The 24,289-nt window shown below is 42.5% G+C and overlaps 1 protein-coding gene across 1 annotated transcript; it reads right to left on the minus strand.

Annotated features, from left to right (window-relative positions):
• Positions 1–1,693: 1,693 nt before the first annotated feature.
• Positions 1,694–23,423, minus strand: HACD1 (3-hydroxyacyl-CoA dehydratase 1). The gene is made up of 7 exons (XM_040968128.1): positions 23,145–23,423; positions 14,233–14,350; positions 14,032–14,050; positions 13,868–13,956; positions 11,027–11,148; positions 4,802–4,980; positions 1,694–2,663 (listed from the first exon to the last, which is right to left on the minus strand). Exons 1-7 carry the CDS (start codon positions 23,399–23,401, stop codon positions 2,581–2,583), a joined length of 867 nt encoding a protein of 288 aa, XP_040824062.1. The 5' UTR covers positions 23,402–23,423; the 3' UTR covers positions 1,694–2,580.
• Between the last annotated feature and the right edge of the window lie 866 nt (positions 23,424–24,289).

Here is a 24,289-nt window from a genome sequence, read left to right on the forward strand (position 1 = left end):
CTAATCCCAGCAGCCCTGCTTCCCATCCTGCTTTCCCTGGGAAAGCAGTTGAGGATGGCCCAAAGCCTTGGGACCCTGCACTCATGTGGGAGACCCACAAGAGCTCCTGGAGGAGGCTCCTGACTCCTGGCTTCGGATCAGTGTAGCTCCAGCCATTGCAGTCTCTTGGGGAGTGAATCATCAGAAGGAAGATCTTCCTCTCTGTCTCTCCTCCTCTCTGTATATCTGACTTTACAATAAAAATAAATAAATCTTTAAAAATGTTCTTAAAAGAAGTGTCACCAAATACAATTGCAAGATTTCATCGTAAAAGTTTTTTTTAATGCCAAAATCTACATGATTGAAGTCAAGTTCTATTTTAGTAAAACCACTTCTAATGAAGGTAACAGTGAAACTGCAAGAAATTAAAAAGCAGAGGCACTCACAAAAAACAAATAAGCAATGCAATTTCAAACACATTTTTAAAGCCAAACTACGATAGGTCTGGCACAATGGCTAAATCCTCACCTTGCAAGTGCTGAGATCCCCTATGGGTGCTGGTTCATGTTCTGGCAGCTCCACTTCCCATCCAGCTCCCGGCTTATGGCCTGGGAAAGCAGTGGAGGATGGACCAATGCCTTCAGACCCTGCAACTGCATGGGAGACCCAGAAGAAGGTCCTGGCACCTGGCTTCAGATCGATTCAGCAACGGCTACCGCAGCCATGTTGGGAGTGGACCAGCTGATGGAAGGAAGAGCTTTCTGTCTCTCCTCCTCTCCGTAAATCTGATCTGCCTTTCCAATGAAAATAAATAAGTCTTAAAAAAAAACTGAACTACCATTTCATCTTATTTGTTATGCAAATGATGGTTTGAATTGATTAAATAAAGAAGATACTGAAGATAAAGTTAAGACATAGTTTGAGTATATTAATAGTATAGTTCACCAGACTTTAATATGTTTTCATTTTTATTAAGGTTAATGACAATCCCTACTTGAAGACATTCCACAATTTGAGGGAAAAAGAATATCACTGCTGTTAGAAGGAATACAAGTTGAACTGATGCAAACTTTAGGAATTATTTAAAATAGTTTTTTGTAAGACAGCCATTTAATAAAGATAAGTATGTCAATTTATTATACTATATCACCAGATGCCCTGAAAATCTCTTCCATAAAAAATATTCAAGATGATAAGACCAAATCATGTAAGAGCAGAATGAAGATTGGCACTTTGAGGATTAGTAATCTAATATCTAATAGATATTGTTCATTAAGAGTTAGCTGAAGAGGAAACATTAAGATGCAATATAACAAAAAAAAAGTAGCACCTTTAAAAAACTGAGTCATTTAAAACAAAAGTTTCACACAGAATTATTTTGAGCTATAAATCTCCACATGAAAACAAATTGGTAGAAGAAATGGTAACACTGGTAATGCAAAACTCAGTTTTAAGAAGTGTAACATTATATGTTAATTGTAAACAATTCAGAACAATCAAAGCCAAAATTATGCCCAGATATCTATTTGGTAAGCCAAAAAAAAAAATCTTTTCCTTTTAAAGTCACACATTTACTCTTCTCTCCAAACGAGTCCAGCGTAACAGCACACTTCAGGAGAGGTAGGGACGGCCTTAAAGGACCCACTCAGGTACAGCAGTATTCAGGCACCATCCGTGTACGAGGACAGAGGCTCACTCACAAGGCTTTGTGCTACTCAATGGGATTAAGAACAAAATGAGTCTATTTTTGATCATATCCCAAAACACTCAGTTTGCTAAGTACCACAAGGGAAATGTGATCTTCACAATACCATGGGATACGGCAGAGATCTGCATCCAGAGTTCTACGTACAACACAATGATTCCACGTCATGCTATTATTCTTTGTCCCAGGTGGACAAAATATACACACTTGTATTTTTTCTAACACGTTAAAATCTTTATAGTTGAAAATGGCCTGAGGTTAATTCAAATAAAAATAAACATGCTTAAAGGTATTAAAGAATTTCAGTGGCCTAGAAATATTTTCCAAAAATATTTTCTCAGTGTGAGTAGATATGGTCTCTTACGATACTATTTAGCCACATCAAAAGTCCATAATAAATTGTATCCAAATTCTCAAGATTGTTATTAATTATAAATATTGCCTCACAATTTGAAAAAAAAATTAGACTGTGAGCTCAAAATGCACTAATACATTAATCAACGATTATCATTTACTTTCATTCCTACATACTACATAAATATCACTGGCAGGTGTCATAATGTAAAATCACAAAGGTAATTTCTAAATATTGATTTAAAAAGCTTTGAAAAAACTGCGCTGCACAAACATCTAGTGAAAATAACAACTTTTTCCCCAGGTAATCCTCTCAATTAGTCATCAACACCAACCTAGGAGGCGATATCTGTATAATTCTTGTAAAAAAAAAATCTGGCACAATATGAAGACAAATGTCAGCAAATACCACGTGTCTCAAGTGATGTTGTAAGAAACAATACAATCCATGGTACTTTATGAAGTTCTTTATTCTTGCGATTAAAACTTGGACTCAAGTAATCCTGGTTAGTCTGGAAAAAAGCACCTTGTTTGTAGGGATCTTAATCATCCTTTTCTACAATCACCTCTCCATGAAGCACCTTTCTTCTTTGTCGTAACATATGAAAGTAGAGTTGTGGAAACACTTCATTGGGAAGAAAAGAAAAAAAGAAAAACAAAAAATGACAAGCTTGTATGTGAAAGTCATTGCAGGCAGTCACGTTTGAAAACCTATTTGGCTACCACTTAACATGCAGAGCTCAGGGAAAGACCAAAGAGTATTAACACAGGCCGATGGACCTCGTGTCCAAGTATCTTAACGCTATGAAATGTTAGGGTTTGGTTTTTCAGCACACTTAAATGTCTTGATGATCAGACCTTCAAAATGACCTGAAAAATGCCATGCTTGAATTAGAATTCTGCAACTCTCTGGAATTACATACCAGAAGATTCCATCAAGGAAAGCTGGCTTGCACGGCCTTTCTCTCTGCTCTACTGGCTGTCTCCTGTATCATGAGGGGTCTCAGGCTTGCTCACATCCAAGCTTCCTCCACACCCTCACAGACAGCTGCCTTCTAGCTAAGCTGTGACATCAGGGGTGCACACACTGGTCACCACAGCAAGCCTCTGGGACAGAGACCTATACAGACCTAGATACACGCCCACCACCACTGGGCAGCAGATGCCATGGCCTTCCACTTGAGAATGTGATCCAGTAGGTGCTGGATGGGAGGGTGCCTGGGGAAGGGCCACAATGGGGCCCTGTGAACAGGCATAAATCAAAATCTTCATGGCTGGCATGAGGAAAGTTAGTCTTATATACAAATACCTACAAGGATAATGATTAGGTCAGCTGAACAAATAGTAATTTGTCCAGTCAGATGCACAGAATATTCTGAGACAAACCAATGCTCTAATCTCAGTATAAATGCTGATGAGTATACATATTAACTACAAACAGTACAAATGTAGAAATATCTGTGAACATAGCATACAAACCACTAAACCAAAACTCAAACTGAGATTTGAGCATTTTGTGTAAACATCTCTGGAAAAACAAAGTTTTAGAACTCAGCTCAAACAAAACAAAACAAAAATGCACAAATTGAGTTTTGAGGGTTTTTTTTATTTAGGTATTTCTCCTTTTGATAAATGTAACCATCAGTTATTTCTAGAGGCCTAAATAAGGTTCAGTTTATGTATACTTAAAACTAACTGAATCACTCTAAATATTTCTTTAAAATCTGATGCTTGAGTTCAGATCCCGGCTTATTTTACCAGGAACGTGATTTTCAAGCAAAACACTTACTCTATCTTATCTGGAATACTCTGACAAATAAGAAATAATGTCACATCTTATGAGTATGAAAATAAGAGAGCTTTAAAATAGCAAAGCACTTAGAAGCCAAGTGCTGTCAGTTGACACTACCACTAGAATCAACCACAGGGTGGAGATGTACCCCCTGGCTGGCAAGTGGGACTCTCAGAAACTATCACCCTGCTCAGCTGAGAAGCTGTTGCTGGCATAGGCCAGATACCAGCGTAACCAAAGGCTGCTGGGGTGAAGCTTCTGACCTGCATCTCTTGGGCCCCGGGCTTCCGTGCAGACGCTTCAGAGGACATGAGGTCACAAAGAGGGGACGCCGAGGCCTGAACCTGGCCCAGTTTTATATTCATTTCCCTTGAATGAAATATTCACACTGTGTCAATATAGACTTCAAATTCCATCAACTTTCTCATTTCTTTCCTTACTCTGCTAACACTGGCCTATGATTTTATTGAGAAGGCTAGGTAATTTTATCAAGAAGGGTCATATTTCATGACAGTGACTATCCAAATTTGACCTAAAAATCCATCATTAATTAATGCTTCCATGAAGTGACTAAAGCCTCTTAATTCACCACAACCACCAAGACATGATGATTAACTAGTGAAGGGGTTAAAAGTTTATATTTAGATGAACGTTTGTATTTAGATACAGACTTCTAAATGCTTGTGAATAGCTCCTTGATGTATATATTTAAAAATAAACCATAGTGAGCATACTTCTAAATGATTTTGAGAAAGCAATCACTTGCATATCAATTAAATTACCATTTTTATCATCACCAGTAATGTCTTATGACTCATTTCCCTTTGGCATATGATTAATAAATTTGGGAATTAATATAAAAGCTTTAACATGTTTATAATCAAGTATTTCTGATTATCTCTCCTTAACATGCATTCAAAAACTTTCACATCATATGCTAAGTCAAACTACTAATGAAAACATATACATACGTGGTATATATGAAGCCATGGTTATAAGAAGAAAATAGTAGTAGTCAAAAGAGACATTGTATTTGTTGGGAAGTCGTATTGAATACATTCCTGTTTTCTTCACATATGGCAAGGCAGCATATATTGTAAGAAGTTCACCAGCAACTCCGATAGGATATAAGATGATAAAAAAATTATATCTAGGTAAAGAAAAGCCCCAGAGAATAATTATTTTTCTGGAAAAAAATACTGGATTTTATATCACAGTAGTTTGGCTACTACTAAGTTTAAGCTTGAAAATTCTATACACACTTATTGTAATCTCAAAAGGTGAATTTTTCCACTTTAATTATTTGCTTATTATCACCAATGGAAGCTTCCTTTTCAAATGGAAAGATCTTAAAAAAACAAAAAGACATCTTACTTTACAGCACTGAAACACAAGCACATTCAGCAATTTAAAAATATATATGTAGTTTTTAAAATAGAGTATCAAAAAACACTGCTTTTTTGCACATGAAATCATAACTGGTTGCCTTTTCCTCTGCAGCTAGTCATTTACTGATCAAATGCTGTGTTTAAAAACACCACTTAAGATCCCAATTTTATATCTAAATCTTGCAACTATCAAGGTGGTACAAACTTTGTCCAGTTATTAACAGGATACACAATTATCATTGTGGAAAGTTGATTATACTTCCTGGGACTCAGAAATTACCAATGTTTAAACTGTTTAAGATTGCTTTAAAAACAAAATAAGTTACTTCTTGAATTTTCACATTTATTTGGGCCCAGTGCAGTGGCCTAGTAGCTACAGTCCTTGCCTTGAACACTCTAGAATTCCATATAGGCGCCGGTTCTAATCCCGGCAGCCTCACTTCCCATTCAGTTCCCTGCTTGTGGCCTGGGAAAGCAGTCGAGGACGGCCCAAAGCTTTGGGACCCTGCATCCATGTGGGAGACCTGGAAGAGCTCCTGGCTCCTGGCTTTGGATCAATACAGCTCCAGCCGTTGTAGTCACTTGGGGAGTGAATCATCGGATGGAAGATCTTCCTCTCTGTCTCTCCTCCTATCTATATATTTGACTTCGCAATTAAAAAAATAAATATATCTTTGGGAAAAAAAAAAGTTTACTTGCTTAAAACAGAACTGAGAAAGTTGCATTCAAATCACTGTCACTTCAGACTGTGGCAAGTCCTGCAGCCCAAGGTGGGCTAGACATGCTCATGCCTCCAGAAGGCAGGGGCAGTGTTTTACAGTCTCCAACAGGAAAGGCCTAGGAGATCTAAGACAATGGCACTGTTTATTCAAGAAAATTTCTTACCTAGGCAACCATCACATAGGAGTTACCATAGAAAATTAAGATAGAAACGTTGATGTAAAAAGACATCAAGTGAATCTGTACTTCAATAATTGTTTATTGGCATTAATAAATATCTATTTTTAAACAAAAAAGAAGAAAAACATCTACAGGGGTCAGCACTGTGGCTCATCAGTAGCTGCAGCACCAGCATCTCCTATTAGGGCTCTAGTCCGAGTGCTGGCTGCTTCTCTTCTGATCCAGCTCCCTGCCGAGGCACTTGGGGAAGGCACAGACGGACCAAATTCTTGAGTTCCTGCACCCATCTAGAAGACCTGAAGCCATTCCCACATCCTGGCTTCAGATCAGCGCTATTCTGGTCATTGTGGCCCGTAAGCAGTGGATGGAAGATCTCTCTTGATCTCCTCCTGTCACTCTGCTTTTAAACAAATAAACCTTTCAACAAAAGAAATATTTACAAAAAGATATTTTAACAAAAGAAATATGAAATTTATCAGACCTTGAAAAGCTTGGATAAAGTATAAAAATGGTCTGCCTCCCACAGGCCATGATCCTACGCACCTAAGAGATTTGGGGACAGGGTGGCAGGCTGTGCCCTCCTACTTTCTCTATTTCCCATCTCAATTTTTAAAATCAAATAACTGAACATTTTATATTCCCTCTCAATTTTAAAAAAATTTTTATTGGCTTTCACATATTTCTGGCAACAGAAAAAAATTACTACTTCCAGAATAAAATAGGTTAAAGCCTTAAAGACAGTGAAAATTTCTAATGAAAAGGAACAAACTGATTCATCTGAGTTTACCTGCACCTTAGGAAGAGTTCATGCCACTCAATGTCTAAGTTCTAAGATTTAACTATCTATAGACTTTACTCAGAAAAAGATTTACCACTTTCTTTAAGACTGTCAATTGCCACCTAAATTTTTTCAACGAAATTCATTTTTTAAATTAAAATGGGAATCAATAAGAAGATAATTCAAAATACAACTACCTATTCTCTGGCCTTTTCCAAGAATACTTTTAACACACAACACACACACACACACAAAATGAAATAAAAAGTAAACTGACCAACTGACAATAAGCCAAACTGTTTATAAACAAGAATCCATTGCAAAATGGAAATTTCATTTGAGAATAACTTTAATATTTGCACATAAACATAAATATTACTTTAGATTACTTAAAGCAGCTGACAAAAATATTTGGTTTCTATAACTTTTTTTTATAACTTTGTAAGTTAACTTTAAGATTTATTTTATTTTATTGAAAAGTCAGATTTCCAGAGAGAAAGACATACAGACAGGAAGATCTTCCATCTGTTGGTTCACTCCCCAAGTGGCTGCAATGGCCGATGCTGAGCTGATCCAAAGCCAGGAGCCAGAAGTTTCTTCTGGGTCTCCTATTCGGGCACAGAGACCCAAGGCTTTGGGCTATCCTCAACTGTTTTCCCGGGCCACAAACAGAGATCTGGATGGAAAGTGGAGCAGCCGGGACCCGAACCAGTGCCCCCATAGGATCCCAGCACAAGCAAGGGAAAGACTTAGCCACTAGGCTACAGCACTGGGCCCTTCAAATATATTTAGATTGCAGGGATTCTTAAGCTATTTAGACATGAGATATAATTATTCATGACTTGTATTAACCAACATAATAATATTTTAACATGCACTGCAAAGTTAAAGATCTCACAATATCTTGTTTAACACTGAGGCAAAAAGACAAATGATATTTTAACCAGCAATTTAAACATGCAGTGGCAGAGTTTTGAACTTCCTCAGAAATTGAAAACATGCAAATGCATTCCAAAGGCAGTCAGACACAGCATGAAAGACTAATGAGCTTGGTCTATAAATAAAAATGTGCAGTGTGCATTCAAACTGTGTAAATCCAGAGCCCGACAAGAGCCCCTGTGAAGCATGAGTGCCTCTCACGGTGCTGCAAACCCAGAAGATGGTCAGCAGGATGCCGCTGACCTGTCCTCTGGCAGAGTGCCCAGATGCCCACCAAGAATCACACCAACCAAACACAAATGGCAGCACAACCCGCTTAATGACAGAGGAGGTATGGAAAACTCAATTTATCATTTGCAAATATTTTATTATATGCAAAGTAGTAATCCACAAATATCTTTAAAAGAGCCAGCGACTATTTAAGCAGTCTAAAAGAACAAGTATCAGATTAACAATGTTTATCCTGGTGCATAGAATTAGAAGTAATTTGAAAGTTTTATTCTTTCTTTTCATTTTGTTAATAGATTCTGATTTATTATATTTTACTATGTGTAATAAGTAAGTTACCAAAAGAAATGTGCCACTTAAGAAAAATAGACTTTTAATATTGAGACCTATGACATACCAAACTTAGCTAAGGATTATCCTCAAATTAAGAAATGTCAGAAGGGCCCAGCGGCATGGCCTAGCGGCTAAAGTCCTCTCCTTGAACGCCTTGGGATCCCATATGGGCGCCGGTTCTAATCCCAGCAGCTCCACTTCCCTTCCAGCTCCCTGCTTGTGGCCTGGGAAAGTAGTCAAAGACGGCCCAAAGCTTTGGGACCCTGCACCCATGTGGGAGACCTGGAAGAAGTTCCTGGCTCCTGGCTTCGGATGGGCATAGCATCGGCCATTGCACTCACTTGGGGAGTGAATCATTGGACAGAAGATCTTCTTCCCTGTCTCTCCTCCTCTCTGTATATCTGACTTTCAAATAAATAAATAAATCTTAAAAAAAAAAAAGAAGAAGAAGAAGAAGAAATGTCACAAGGCTCAGTGCAATGGCTCAAATAGCTAATCCTCCCCTTGCAAGTGCCACAATCCCACATACACGCCAGTTCGAGTCCCGGCTGCTCCACTTCCCATCCAGATCTCTGCCTGTGGCCTGGAAAAGCAGTGGAGGATGGCCCAAGGCCTTGGGAGCCTGCACCCATGTGGAAGATAGAGAAGAAGCTCCTGCTTCCAGCTTTGGATTGGCTCAGCTCTGGCCATTGTGGCTACTGGGAGAGTGAGCCATTGGATGGAAGACCTTTCTCTGTCTTTCTGCAAATCTGCATTTCCAATAAAAAGAAATCTTAGAAAAAGAAGAAAGAAATGCCAGAGTTCTAAAAAAGAGCAAAAACATTATTTATATGAGAAGACTAGAAATGATATAAATTCTAGTGATTGAAACCGGGTCATGCTATAGAATGTTATGCATTAAAGAGCCAGACTAACAAGTACTCGCATTAATTATAAAGAGTCCCAAGAGATAAACAAAAAACAAGGCTTGCATCCTATTTATGTTTTAAAAACTCACAACTCTTTTTAAGTTTTAGTAACATGGAAAACATTACGTGGATAAACCCCAAAAAATTTCATCTCCAGAGGAAGGGAGTGGGCTGGTAGGCGGGCCAACAGGAACTTTCTATCTTTATCCTATATGCTTCTACTCTGTTTGAACTTTTTATAGCAAAAACATACTACCTGTGCAGGTTAACAACATATTCTTAGGAAGACTACTTTTCAACTTTCAAGCTGCACACTCCTCATGCATGGACCACGGCCTGACAGAGCACATCATCCAGGAGGTTCTCGTTTGTCTTTGTCTTACGAGGACTGAACACTGTTTATTCACACCTGAATCTCAAGTGTTCAATAAGCACATATTATTTGCCATTATTATTATTATTACCATCACCATAAACAGCAGAATAAACAAATCTGTACTAGTTTATGATTTTGTTCTCCAAGGAGCACTTCTATTTTAATCATAATTATGTAAAGTATCAGTTGCTCAAAGAATCCAAATTTCAAAAAGTAAGAGATATCTTTTAGTTTAAAAACTGCTGCTTTAGAAATATTTAGAACTGCTGGAACACAATTTTTTTTCCATATTCCAAATAACCAAACCTCAAATAACTGTGACTTTTAAAAATTACTACCATTGTGGGCCCTAGAGGCTAAAGTCCTTGCCTTGCACACACCAGGATCACTTATGAGTGCCAGTTCATGTCCTGGCAGCCCCGCTTCCCATCCAGCTCCCTGCTTGTGGCCTGGGAAAGCAGAAGAGGATGGCCCAAAGCGTTGGGACCCTGCACCCACGTGGGAGACCCGTGGAGACCTCCGGGCTCCAGGCTGTGGATCGGCTCAGTTGCATGGTTGATAGTTTAACTGGGTTCCTGCCATCCACATGGGAGATCTGGACATATTTCCGGATCCAGCTTCAGTCCTGGCTCAGTCCCAGTCACTGTGAGCACCAGAGAAGTGAACCAGCAAACAGGGACTATCTGTGTCTTTGTCATCTCTGTCTCTCTTCTTAACTACCTCTCATTGGAAAATTTGTTTTTAAAAGTGAATGCTCAGGCCAGACACCATGACCTAGCTGCTAAAGTCCTTGCCTTGAATGCGCCAGGATCCCATATGGGCGCCAGTTCTAATCCCGGTGGCCCTGCTTCCCATCCAGCTCCCTGCCTGTGGCCTGGGAAAGCAGGCGAGGATGGCCCAAAACCTTGGGACCCTGCACCTGTGTGGGAGACGTGGAAAGAGCTCTTAGCTCCCGGCTTCGGATCAGCACAGCACCGGCCGCTGCGCTCACTTGGAGAGTGAGTCATCGGACAGAAGATTTTCCTCTCTCTCTCCTCTCTTTATATCTGACTTTGCAATAAAAACAAATAAATCTTAAAAAAAAAAAAAGTGAATGCTCAACTTCTTAAGTTGAGGATATTCCTACCTTTAGCTGTGTACTGGTTTCAGTCAAAATACTGTATTAATAGGATTCGCCTCCAATCATTCGATTAAGATTTCAGGATACAAATTACAATAGTGTTAATATGCAAAACAACACAGCAGTCTGACATCATAAGGCTGAAGCAGTTTCAGTTGGGTGTCAACTCAGCACACGCACAGGCATGCACAACACAGTGAGACACTAAACTGCAAGACACTGCCACCTGGCCCATTTAATGAAGTATGGCAAGTGGTCGAGAAGACTGAATGTGTAGAAGGAATAGCGAGTGATCTCTGTCACAGTCCACGAGACCAGAAAAAGCACCACACTCTCCTCATTCTGGATCTGCGGAATTACAGAAACATCCACAATGGTCTTCAACCTCGAGCTCAAGTGTCAATGACAATATTTCTTTTTATCATGTATTATCTTTTAATATAACAGAATGTTCAAATTAAGCAAAATGCAATACAGAAAACAATGCGGTCACTATTGCATAATTACAGTCAGGAAACTTAAGGATGTCCGAAGCACAGAATCAGTCAAATATAGAATGTTTTCTTCCTTCAAGTTCCATTCCAGCTAGTAAGTCCACCATCACATGATCACGCCCTCTGAGGACAACCTGGAGTCTGACTGTCCTATTTCGTATTAGGCACTGCATCATACCTGTTCTAACACTAACATTCACACTGGAACACACAGCACACTGGAATCAGTTTCGCTGGTTCCCCACTGCCTGTGAACATAAAGGGTGAATACAAACACATCCGGGCAAAGCTTGTCCCAAGGCTCCCTTCTAGCCCTGGAGCAGTCACTTGCTCACCTCCCTTCTCCTCACAGTGCTCCAATTGCTCCGTCCACATCTGCATGGCCCGACCTTGCTGGCTTGCATCACAGTTCGGCTAACTGCTGTGCAGTAGATAATACCCTTCCTTTGGGGAAGCCTTCTGTCACTCCTAATGTTCAGACCAAGTCCCTGACAGCATTGCAACGTACACTGGGCTTTTGTTTCAAAGCACTTGCTGCTGCTATGCCCTCCTAGGGATCTGTATCACTACTCATTTCCTTCTCTCAGTTCTAGACTTCACAATGTGAGAACCCTGTGTGTGTCATTAGCAGTCAGATTCCTAGCGTTAACAGTACAGGAGCAGAACATATACCCAGTTAACATCTGCTCAATATGACAAGTCCCCACTTACTAAGCTGCAATTACAGGATTCCATTTGTAAATTCAAAACTGTGAAGAGTGCTAAAGGTACAGGACGTGTTCAATAAATGTTGAGGAAGGGATTCATTGCAGTACTTAGAATTCTGCTTGAGGCATAGGCACCTCATATGCGAGTGCCTGAGTTTAAGTCCTGGCTCTGCTTCTGACTCTAGCTGTCTGTTAATGAACACCCAGGGAGGTAGTAGGTGGTGGCTCAAGTACTTGAGTTCCTGCCACCTGCACAGACACTGAGTTCCCAGCTCCTGGCTCCAACCTGGTCCAGCTCTGGCTGTTGCACACATTTTGGCAGTGAACCAGTGGATGTAAGATCTATCTCTGCCTTTTTCTAACTTTCAAGGAAAAAATGATAGCTAACAAAATTTTAAATAAATCAAAATGTTGCTTGAATTAATTATGGAGTGGCAGACAGGTGCCAAAGGAAACCTACCATTGGAGGAAAACTGGCAGTAATATTCAGGCAGAGATCAGAAAGAGGAGAAAACTATCAAAATGGATCATGTTCTCCTTGGCATTTGTCACACTGTAATTTCTCTTTAAGGTCCAAGCAATGTTTACCACTCTGTCTTGTGTTTCTTCACCTTCATTCTTAAGAATCCTTGTGGTCCTGGCCCCGCTTCTACACTCACTCACTGACAAACATAGACCGTAATTCTATTGGTTTTGTATTCCTGCTTTTACACTAGAAAGTAACTATAATTAATACACAGTTTGGCTCTCTATCTGCTTACTGCTCTCTGTCAGGGACCAGGTAGACCAAGACACTAGCTAAGAGGGCTAAAATGTAGAGTAGAAAAAGGGCAGAAGGCCAAGGATCTGTATGCAGAAAGGAGCTTAGGGAGGCGAACAGGAAACTGAGAGGCTCAATGTTGATCCTAAAGCACACAGGAGAGGCACCTAGGAACGTGCCGGAGGCCAGAGTCCGGTCCTCAAGTGCACGGGGCTCCGAGGGCTGCCTGGGAGCTCAGAGGACAGATGGGAGAATACTTCTGTCCTGGGCATAAAACACACAGTCAGCATGGTGTGCACTGTGCCTGAAAGGTTTAAGCTATTGATTAGACTTGATCATTAGATCCATCGTCCATCATGCCTCAATCATCAATGTTCACTTTCCTCCAATTACGTTAGCCCTTTCAAAAAATATTTTTAAGTGGCCAATTACAATCATACATACTTTGTGCAATCTACTGTTCTGATCACAATTGTGGACTGGCTAAGTCAAGCCGCGCCTCATACACTTACTTGTGGTAAGAACACTTAACATCTAATCTCTTAGCACACGATATACTGCTGTTAACTACAGTCCCGTTGTCCAGTGGAGCTCCTGAACTTACCTGTTGCTATCCAAGAGCCTATTCTGCCTCACTGAAACCATGTTCCTTTGATCTCCTAACTTTCAATTCTATCTGTATCAGTTATTCTCTCCAACTACACTGACCTTTTATGTCCACTGCTACAAAACTCCATGGCAAGTGAGGAAAAACAAACTGACAACTTCAAATACATGATCTATGAGAATAATTTTGAGTAACACTTCTGCAGAAAAAAAGTTTTCAGTCACTTGGCAGAATAAGTCCACATCAGAGGATACTGTGAACACGAAACGACAGTATTTGATTCTGCCTTTATTTCAACAGCATCGTGCTCAAATACTAAATCAAAAAACAAGTGCACTTACGTTCAAACCCAACTCCTTTGCTGTCTAATCAAAAGCTCAGGAGTACATGCTCACGTGTAGGTTCCTGTGAACGAAGGCCTTTCCTGCAGGCTCAGGAGGACAGAGCCATCTGTACCACCTGTACCACCTGTACCACCTGTACCACCTGTACCACTTACCGCTTTTATACTGTGCGTGATGAGCCACACCATGAAGATTCTTGAACTCACTTGGACCCCAGTCACAAGCACAGAAGTGGGTACGATTCCTTAAAGAGAAAAACAAGTCAACCATTGCCCTAGAGGCAATTTATTATAAAAATTAAAATTAAAGCAAAACTCACCAATTAAACAGTGGACTATCTGTAAGCAAATAAAAAAACTCAAATCAATAATATGAAACGTAAGACTTATCCTTGTCAGCATTTACATTTAACAAGTCTAGAGGAGGTTTGTAATTAGAAAGATAAGATTGATTAGGTTCAACACAAAAATTTTCACACAGATATTACAGTATAGAAATACAACACGATTAAAAAACTTACCTCAAGCAAGGCAAAAGTCTGGAAAAATTTAAGTGTTTTCTGGATACTTTTATATAAACCTCTGTGTGTTCCTTTTTCCATATAAAAGCGTACCATGGCAATTGCTAGAACCAACCACCTACGAAAACGAAAATATTTTATAAACTTCTGTCCATGGAATGCCACCAATCTGCACATTATAGCAGCACTAGTCACAGTCGCTGAAAGCCAGAAGCCCCTCGGTGACTGAGTGTGGCTCAACAGACTGCGGGATGTATACAGAGGAAATTCTGGCCCCAGCTACAACGTGGATGAACCTGGAAGGCACCATGCTCAGTGAGATAAGCCAAGCACAACAGGATGAACCCTGCATCGCTTCACTTCTGTAGTCCCTACAACGGTCAAGTTCACAGAGACAGAGAGAAGGACAGCTTAGAGAGGCCTGGATGCAGAGGGTGAGGGTGCGGTGGGGAGTCAAAGCTTAATGGGGACAGACCTCAACTCAAGAAATGAAAGGAGAGTGTTACAAGCGATGAGACACACGAGCAGGGAGGAAATTTCAGCTTTGGAAGATAAGCTATAGGGCTGCGCAGGGTCGATGTGACAGCGCACAAGGGTGTGAACGCACCTAAAGACATTGGCCTGTACACTTCAGCAAAGCAGACAATACAGCATATGTCATCACGATTTCAAAACGACCGAGATTGTAAAACAAATGCTGCCATTTGCATACCAATACTAATGTCCTGTTATGTTTTTGGTTCGCTATTCTATGATTGCAGTGCCTAGAGAGGAAAAAAGGCAACAAATGGCATTTTTGTGTTGACTCCCAAGGAGGAACAGAATATAAAAGACCCACTCCATATGGAAATATCCATTGCACTGCTGGTTTCAGCAAATAAACTGACAAACTGAAGAATCACTTTTATGTACACAAATCTATCTAAAAGCATTTAATAATCATAAAAAGGTATCTTGAGGTTAAGAAAGCTGTCAACGCTGTATGTGTGTAGACAAGTAAGTGGAATTTCATGTAGCTATACGATAGAAATCATTACGGAGAATCATCCATTTACACTAACTTAATCTTCACTAAAGAAAAACAACAGCTATACCTACAGAAGGGGTACACACAGAAGAGGAGACCTGGGCCAGCCCCTCACTCTACAACCTAGTTCTGTATATTAAATGCAGATTCTGTTCCGTGGGTTAAGAGTGCCTACAATACTAGCTGCGCTTGTGGAGACCAGCTTTCACACACTACACTACACTCCTCTTAGAGTCCTTTCTGAGAGGTAATATTTTCCCAGCTTCTTTGGCAATTGGAAAAGCACATTTTCAGAAACATGCTTCAGCTTTGAATTTTAAAATACACAGAAAAAAAGTGCTTATACACAGGCCTTCTGGATTAGAGGTGTCAAAAGTGTCTAGCTAAACAGGCTCATGAATAACAAAGTTAATCTTCAGTTTTAACTTTTTAAAAAAAGATTTATTTATTTTTATTGGAAAGTCAGATTTTTACAGACAGAAGGAGAGACAGAGAGATGATTCACTTTCCATGTGGCTGCAACGGCCGGAGCTGAGATGATCCAAAACCAGAAGCCAGGAACTCTTCCAGGTTTCCCATGTGGGTCCAGGTCGCAAGGCTTTGGGCTGTCCTCAACTGCTTTGCCAGGCCACAAGCAGAGTTGGATGGGAAGTGGGGCCACTAGAACACAAACTGGCACCCATATGGGATCCCAGATGTGCAAGATGAGGCACTATGCCACTAGGCTACTGCACCAGGCCCCAGCTTCAACTTTTAAAGTGAGCAACTCATACAATGGGCAGATAACTTAACAGAATCCTATAAAGGAATGAGTGATTTCTTATGACCTGAAACAGAACTTGTGAGACCTCCACACTCCCAGACCTGTGCTCCTTCCAGCTCACTACAGTTACATTGATTCAACTGCTGGTTTTGCTGCGTGAAAGCCAGCCCTGCATTCATGGACAGGCTAATCTGAATTATTTTGTAGGCTTCAGATGTGATTTATTAACCTCAATCCAAGTCTCTAGACTTCTACTAAGATAACAAAAAGCTTAATGTTTCATCCACATTTTTCCATACAGTTGTCTGCTTTTTAAAGCAAATCCAAGTCAAACATCTACAAAAAGAGAAATTTGAGAAGCAACTAACAACCTTCTAAGGAACTGATCAACGGATTCATCCAGAAACTCCAACACATCATATTGTAAATTGCATTGCTGCTCCATAGGTGGCAGTATTGCACCAACTAGTATAGTTCCACAATACCAATCACTAAACCGTCAGAATGAAAGAACACACACTCTGAGGTTCAAAAAGATTGCTGTCCTATCATTTATTTTTCTGTAAAGGTGGCCAGAAATTCATCACAAGTAATCAGAGCTCACTTCTTAAGTCTACCAATACTAGAGGGTACGGACGAAACTTCCCTACATTTCATTAACTTTGGACATTCTCCACCACTAAGTTTAGCACTTGGAGCTAAAAAAAATTTAATTTAATTTAAAAATTCAAAAGTAATTGGAACATCTACAATTAGGCATTCTTTTCTGGAATGTCCTGTTTTGTTTTTAATAACATAGCAGGGCTGCTGATTAAATGATCCCAAGTAAATATCCTCAACCCCTTGCACGACAAACTAGACTCACTGGGAGAAGCAACTGGAACACATGTTCTGTATGTAGAAGACTTTTTCCTCAACTCATTTCTTCGCTCATTTATCTTCAGTTTCAACATGTTTTCTCAGCCAAAAACTGAGCCAAAATGTTATGGAATTAGGGAAAAACAGGACATAGTTTCTGCCCCCAGAAATATTACACGAGTAAATGGAGACAAAGTTGTGCTATAACAAGACACTAGATGTCATAAATTTCTGAGCACAGGGGACTTCTCAATATTTCTACAGTGACAATAAAAAGCCTTACAGAAGGAAAATCTCTTATCTTCTGTCTTCCAGACATCCTTTTTTCCTAACAATTTCTTGGAGTTCACCCGTCCGTCCCATTGAAGAATCAGCTTACCCACACCTACATGTATTTTTTTAAATTCAATATGCTTTGTTAACTTTTAAGAGATTTCAGACATTTGCAAAGACACGGAGAGTGGCATAACGAACTCCCACAAATGCATGACCTACCTTCCACAGCTGCCATCCCAGGGACACCCTTGTTTCCGAAATGCCTCTGTCCCCAGATGACTTTGAATCAAATGCCACAAAAACTATGTCACAAATGTTTCATTATGTTTCTCTAGAAAGATGTTTAAATAAAAATAACTATAATACTATTGTCCCATGTAAATAATGAGCTTTTAGTGTCACAAGAGATAACACCAGCATACAATTTTCCTCAACTGTCTTGATATTTTTAAAATCACCACTGAAATACAATTCACTCATTCTAATCAGCTGACATGTCTTTCTGTGACTCTTAATCTAGCTTTTTTCCTCCTTCTTTCCCTTCCCCCTCCCCCCCTTCTTGGTTTGAAAGTTTGTCTGAAGACAGTTGGTCGTTTATTCTATAAAGCTGTCTCAATTTTGCTAACTTGATACGCACATGTCATTCATGACATGCTTCCCCTGTATTTTCTGTCAACTGATGGTTAATTCTGGATTCACATCTGATGTTCTGGTAAGTTTAATTCATGAGTTGTATGGAATACACCTCCACAAGGAGCATTTAACTGCTGCCTAGCCCTGTTTTCTGAGATGCGATAGCCACTGAAAATTGCTTAGATCCAGTATTTCAACAGCTATAAAAAATGATGATACCTCAACATGTCATTTCCTCTCTAAATGTCCTTCAAAGTAACCATTTGGAGGCTGTGTAATAGTTGATTTGTGACTCACACTCATTATTTCCCTATGTTGTTCGGTACCACTCTAACCTGCCTTTCCTAGACTAAACTTCACTATTACTTAGCAACCAACCTGAGTATTTCAACTGCCTGCACACAGGCATTCATGTCAATCAATAATCAAGGCTTCTATTCTTAACTGCCTTATGGGGTTGCCTTATGTAGAGATGCCCACAGCCCTGTTCAGAAGTCCTGGTAGGGGTCCTGGCCACCCTGCTCTGACACCGCTTCCTGCTAATCCCCTCGGGAGGCAGTGAATGAAATCCCAGGACCAAGGTTTCTACCACCCACGTGGGAAACCCAGGTTGAGTTTTGGGATCCTGATTTCAGTCTAAGTCAGCCCCTTGGTTACTGTAAATATTTGGGAAATAAACCTGTAGATAAAGATATCTCTCCTATTCTGTCACTCTATCTTTCAAAAATATATACACATATCTTTTAAAAACAAGTTTGATAAACTTGACTTCATTCAGATTAAGACCATGTGAGCAGCACTGTTAAAGCAAATAAAACATAAACTACTAAAGAGAAGAAAAAGCCAGGCCACAGTTGGGGGAAAATATTTGTAAATCACGTAGCAGGTGAAGAACATGTATCCAGACTGTAAAAAGAACTTTCAAAACTCAATCATAGGAAATAACTCATTCAAGGGGAGAAAAATGGGCAAAGAAGATATGCAAGTGGCAGGCGAGCAGACAAAGAAACATTCAGTATGTTTAGTCACTATGGAAATGAAAATTAAAATTACAGTAAGGCAACACAATACATTTACCGAAATGTCTATGGCTACAATGACTGGCCTTACCAAGTGCTGGCGCGAATATGCCACAACTGCAAGCCGGAAGTTAGGGAAAATGGCACAACCAATTTGAAAAATAGCTTAGCAGTACCTTTTTCTTTTTCTTTTTTTTTTTTTTCCTCTAAGATTCATTTACTTTTGTTGCAAAGGCAGATTCACAGAGAGAAGGAAAGAAAGATCTTCCATCTGCTGGTTCACTCCACAACAAGTGGCCACAACAGCCAGAGCTGAGCCCATTCAGACCCATTCAGAGCCAGCAGTCTGTTTCAGCTCTCTCACATGGATGCAGGGTCCCAAGGCTTTGGACCATCCTCAATTGTAATCCCAGGCCACAAGTAGGGACCTGGATGGGAAGTGGAGCAGCTGGGACACGAACCAGTGCCCAAATGGATGCCAGCACTTCAAGTGGAAGGATTAGCTTATTGAGCCATACACAGCACTTACCCCAATTTAGCAGTGTCTTAAGAAGTTAAATGTAAGACTACTAGAAGACCCAGCCACTCCATTGTAGAGCTTTAACCAAGATAAATCGAAGCACTTGTCAGTGTTTCACTTTGAAGAGCCAAAAACTGAAGAATCTGAATGTCTGTCACAGGTGAATGGACAAATTGTGGCAGGTTAGCGAATCTCTCTTCAACAATACAACACATCCTACAGGCATCAAAAGACTTGGCTTTTACTTAACATTCTGGAGGAAAAAATTCTTGGATTTCCAACACTTCTGAGTCAAATGATCTACAAGGTGAAAATAACTTTCCAGGGTTTCTCTTTCTGCATGATGCAGAATTTTACATGAATCACCTGGGAGAGGAATTAACATTCTTACATGTCCATGCACATCAGGCACCCTGCCAAGAACGTTATGTTACCTTTTTATTCCCTGTAATAATTCCACCAAGTAGCTGCTGCCCTTCAATTTCACAGATGAGAAAACCAAGGTTAGAAAGGCTTGCCTCCTTGTAAGGCACAGAGAACTGAGGCAGCCTTGCAGCAGTGCCTTCCTAGGTTCTGCGAGCGGACCCTGCTGCCTGCCTACCCCACCCGCACCCTGCTCTACATTCAGGCTCATTTCTTGTTGCCTCTGTGGATGTGCAGCAATTTCCCACACTGGCACCCTAACTCATGCTGTTCCCTCCTGCTGGTCTGTTCAGTCAGAGCTCAGCTTAACCGCTCGTAGCTCCTCCACAAACCTTCCACTGATTCCCCTTACCGATCCGTTCTGACTCCTCTGCTGGGCATTCTTTCCCTGCATTTTTATATAAATGTCCCAGCTTACACCTCTTCAAGGACGAGCCTAGGACATTTGCTTTACCTCCCTCACTTCGTACAGGACCATGTGTTTACACATATGGGCTCGAGCTGGTAAGCAAAAACAGAAGGAAAAGTTCTCACTGTCCTGGTTGAGAACCAATGATGAGCAAGTTTTGTAAAAATTCTTAGATCGTCTAATAGTGTAATTCTATTCCTGCGATTTCATTAGCAAATGAAAGTCAAATGTCATGGGGAACATCGTTTAATCCATTATTATACATAATCACTACATACCCTTAGGCATAATCATGAAAACTATACAGAAATACTTGGTAGGACAGTAATTGAAGATAGAAAACAGGGAATACAAATGTGTAGATACTGTAACAATTCTTTGGAGTAGCATTCATTCATTCTTTCAATAAACATTTACTGAGTGCTTCATGGAATTTATATATTCTGATGGGGATGACAGTAAGCAATGATGAATTAGTAAGATACAGCATACAGGGAACTGGGGGAAACGCAAACAGCTAGGGGCAAGAAGGAATGTTAGAACTGGGACATATTGGAAGGAAGAAGCCCAGGAAAAAGCCTTCCTAAGAATGGAGATTTTATTGTAACCTGAAGATGCTTAAATATGAAAACAAGAGAAAGGTTTTGTTAGGCTTACACAATCAGGTCCTCTTTTACATATAGGTAAACATTCATGATAATTGTTAAATACCATTTTGTTGTTTTCTTTCTTTTTTTTTTTAAGATTTATTTATTTATTGGAAAGTCAGATATACAGAGAGGAGGAGAGACAAAGAGGAGGAGAGAGAGAGAGGAAGATCTTCCGTCCGATGATTCACTCCCCAAGTGAGCACAATGGCCGATGCTATGCCGATTCAAAGCCAGGAGCCAGGAACTTCTTCCAGGTCTCCCACACGGGTGCAGGGTCCCAAGACTTTGGGCCGTCCTTGGCTGCTTTCCCAGGCCACAGGCAGGGAGCTGGATGGGAAGTCGAGCTGCCAGGATTAGAACCAGCACCCATATGGGATCCTGGCACGTTCAAGGCGAGGACTTTGGCCACTAGGCCATGCTTCCAGGCCCCAAATTGGAGATTTCAAACGTGATACAACCAGAAAGCAGATTCAGAGAGCATAGGACAATCTTCAGTCATCTGTGTCACCTTAGATTAGAGTGGAGGTGACAGGGAGTCAGCAAAGGTCTGAACCTGGAATTATGCACTGGTTTTCATTCAATGGTAACTTGGTTTTAAAAATGGACAGTGAGACCCAGGGAGATGGCTCAGTACCTATACCCTCACCTTGCACGTGCCAGGATCTCATATGGTACTGGTTCATCTGCCAGCTGCTCTACTTCCCATCCAGCTCTCTTGCTTGTGGCCTTGGAAAGTAGTCGAGGACAGCCCAAAGCCTTGGGACGCAGCACCCACGTGGGAGACCTGGAAGAATCTCCTGGCTTCAGATTGGCTCAGCTCAGGCCATTGCAGCCACTTGCAGAGTGAACCAGCCAACAGGAGATCCTTCTCTCTGTCTCTCCTTGCCTCTGTAAAATCTGCCTTTCTAATAAAAATAAGTAAATCCTTTTTTTTAATAAAGAATGAACAGTAGACTTGGAAAAAGACAGCTAACCAGTTAATATATGGTCAGGGCTTCAAAAATGTTTCTTCACTGGATGAAACTCACTGGATGAGACTGTCACTGAGAATTCTTTCAACCCAACTATCATCTAAAGGCAGCCAGCACAGGCAATCACAAAACCGGAAAGCCAGAAAAGGAAGTAGCAGCACAGCCCTGCAGTCCAGAGCGTCTGAACGGAATCCATCCTGGTCACGGGCTGGCTGTGATCTGCACTAAGTGACACCATGTTTCTCTGCCTCAGTTTCCCCAGCTATCCACAACATGACACAGCCCTCACTGAACTACAGAGCACTAAAACTGAGATAACACAGCTGGAAGAACCAGCACCGTGCCTGGCACACAGCAAACCCTTTGTAACACTGCATGCTACCCCATGTGACAGCACCATACGCCCGCGGTAACTAACACTTACTCACCACCATATCCAACCGCTTAAAATCCTTGTCAATAAACTAAACCAAAAAGAAAGCTGGAGCTTCCCCTCTGTTTATAGACTATGGTGTGCCATCATGAGAGGAGGGAAAGGCAACGCAGTGCAGGAAAAATCCTCTTCTCAATCCATTTTGAAAAGCAGTCGACCAGGAGTCACTCTGACAGCACTTTGAAGAGCTTGAGCCCTGTGTAACCTTAACTTGGAAGTCACGCTCGCAGCCAGAAACCCAAGTACAGGCATTCAGTAATGAAGCATGAGGCCATAAAGATGCTGGACACGACTGCCAGATTTCCATGGGGTAGAGGTTTTATTTTTTGTTTAGAGACCCAATCAAGATACTCTAGGATTGTGCTTTCTTAAAAAATAAATAAGTCGCGACAAAATGAAGACTTAATAAAACTTTGCCTGCGGATCTCCAACATGAGAAAGTGCCCAGGAAATGAGCTCCGGACTCGGGGTGGCCAGACCCAGGCGCTTCTTCTGCAGCAGCCGCTTCTTCTGCAGCAGCCGGAGGAGGCAGAGGCACCCGGGGGCGGCCTCGCCGCAGCCGCCTCGGGTCGCCCCGCATTCCTGCCCCGGTCTATACTTAACCTCCGGCCCGTGCCCCGCGGCCGCTGGGCCACGCCATGCACCGTATTAGGCAATGCCCGGCGAGCAGAGCCCCGGCTCCTCCCGCCCCCGCCCCGCTCCATTCAACCGGGCAGCCGTGACCGCAGGGCGCCCCTCCCCCACAGCGGCCGCCCGCGCCCCGGGGCCGCACCCCTGGCCGCGACCACCCCGGGGCCGCCCGGCTCGCCCCTCGGCGCCCAGAGCTCCCCATCCGCCCGCCCGGCCCCCCGAGTCCCGCTATAAGGTCAGGGCCCAGTAGCGTGGGAAGGCCGGGAGGCAAGGGGCGAGGGACTGCAGGGGCGCACGTACCCCGCGGTCATGGCGATGTTGTAGAAGGTGAGCCAGACGGTGGCCAACCAGCCACGGCGCCTCCTCTTGCCGGTGGCCTCCTTCTCCTCGCTGGCCTCCGAGGCGCCGCCGTTGGTGCCGTCCTCCTCGCTGGACGCCATGGTGGCCACGCACCCGGGGGACGTGGACGAGAGGGCCAGGGGAGTGGGAGGGAGGCTCGCCGCGTGCGCCGCTGCAGCGCCGCCGCCCGTGGCCGCCGCCTCGGTCAGCCGCCCCATGTGCCGCGTGCAGGGGGACTCTGCTCCGGTGGCCCGGCCGCCGCGAGGGGGAGGAGAGGGAGGAGCGGGCCCGGACCTCCCCCGCCTCTCGGGAGCGCCGCCGAGGGACTGTCCGGCCGCCCATTGGGCACCCGGGCTCTGGGCAGGGCGTCTCTGGTGAGGATTTGTAGAAGGTGCTATGGTTTTCACTCCCATGGGGGTGAAAAAAAGAATCCCCCTGCACGTTAGCTAGTAGCTGGGGGACGTTTTCCTAGAGAGACGCCCAGACGGCGGTGTGCGCCCGGAAAAGTGCGCCTCAGCTCGTGCGCCTGAACTTGGTGTGGTGGGGTGTGTGTGGTCCTGTCGGATTCAGGCGTGGGGAAAGTAGGCTTTTGGGTGGAGGAGCAAGGTGGCAAGATCATCCCTCCGAAGACTTGTTCTTGAGAACTTGCGGGGATTGGGGGGCGGGCGGTGAGGGGATGAGCCAGTAGAGCCAAGGTTTTCCCACGCGCCTGCATTTCTGCAGTTTCTGCCCTGCTAGCCTTGATTTCAGAGCAGTGCTGCGAGGAGCGGAGGGTTGGTCAGGGCGCTGGAGGAAAAAGGACGGGGCCGGGCGACAAGGAAGCGCTGTTGGAGACAGTGTAGGTCCCCAAGTCCGAGGGCCGGAGGGAGCCCTGTCTGAACTGGCCTCCTTATCGGCTGTTCCTGTCGTCTAGTCAGTGTCCGCGCCTCCTGCGAACAGCGCTGTCTCCTGAGCGTGCGGTGAAGCAGGCAGGCTCCGGAGTCAGGTTACTGAAACCCAACTCCCAAGTCCCCGACTCCACCTGTCTCATAAGCAGAGTGAACTGGGGCAACTTCTCCCAGCCCTGGTTTCTTCAGGAAGTCGTTTTTCTTACAGCCCCCTTTGTA

The sequence above is a fragment of the Ochotona curzoniae genome, unplaced genomic scaffold (assembly GCF_017591425.1).
Source record: "Ochotona curzoniae isolate NIBS_2020 unplaced genomic scaffold, NIBS_Ocur_1.0 scaffold_4683, whole genome shotgun sequence".
Classification (NCBI taxonomy): Eukaryota; Metazoa; Chordata; class Mammalia; order Lagomorpha; family Ochotonidae; genus Ochotona; species Ochotona curzoniae.

Coding starts and splice junctions, on each gene's coding strand:
- HACD1 (XM_040968128.1), bottom strand. CDS start 23,401: ATGGGGCGGCTGACCGAGGCGGCGGCCACGGGCGGCGGCGCTGCAGCG. Junction 4,981..11,026: donor TACTTCATTAAATGGGCCAG/GTGGCAGTGTCT, acceptor TTCTTTACCTAG/ATATAATTTTTTTATCATCT. Junction 2,664..4,801: donor CATGGCTTCATATATACCAC/GTATGTATATGT, acceptor TTCCCAATGAAG/TGTTTCCACAACTCTACTTT.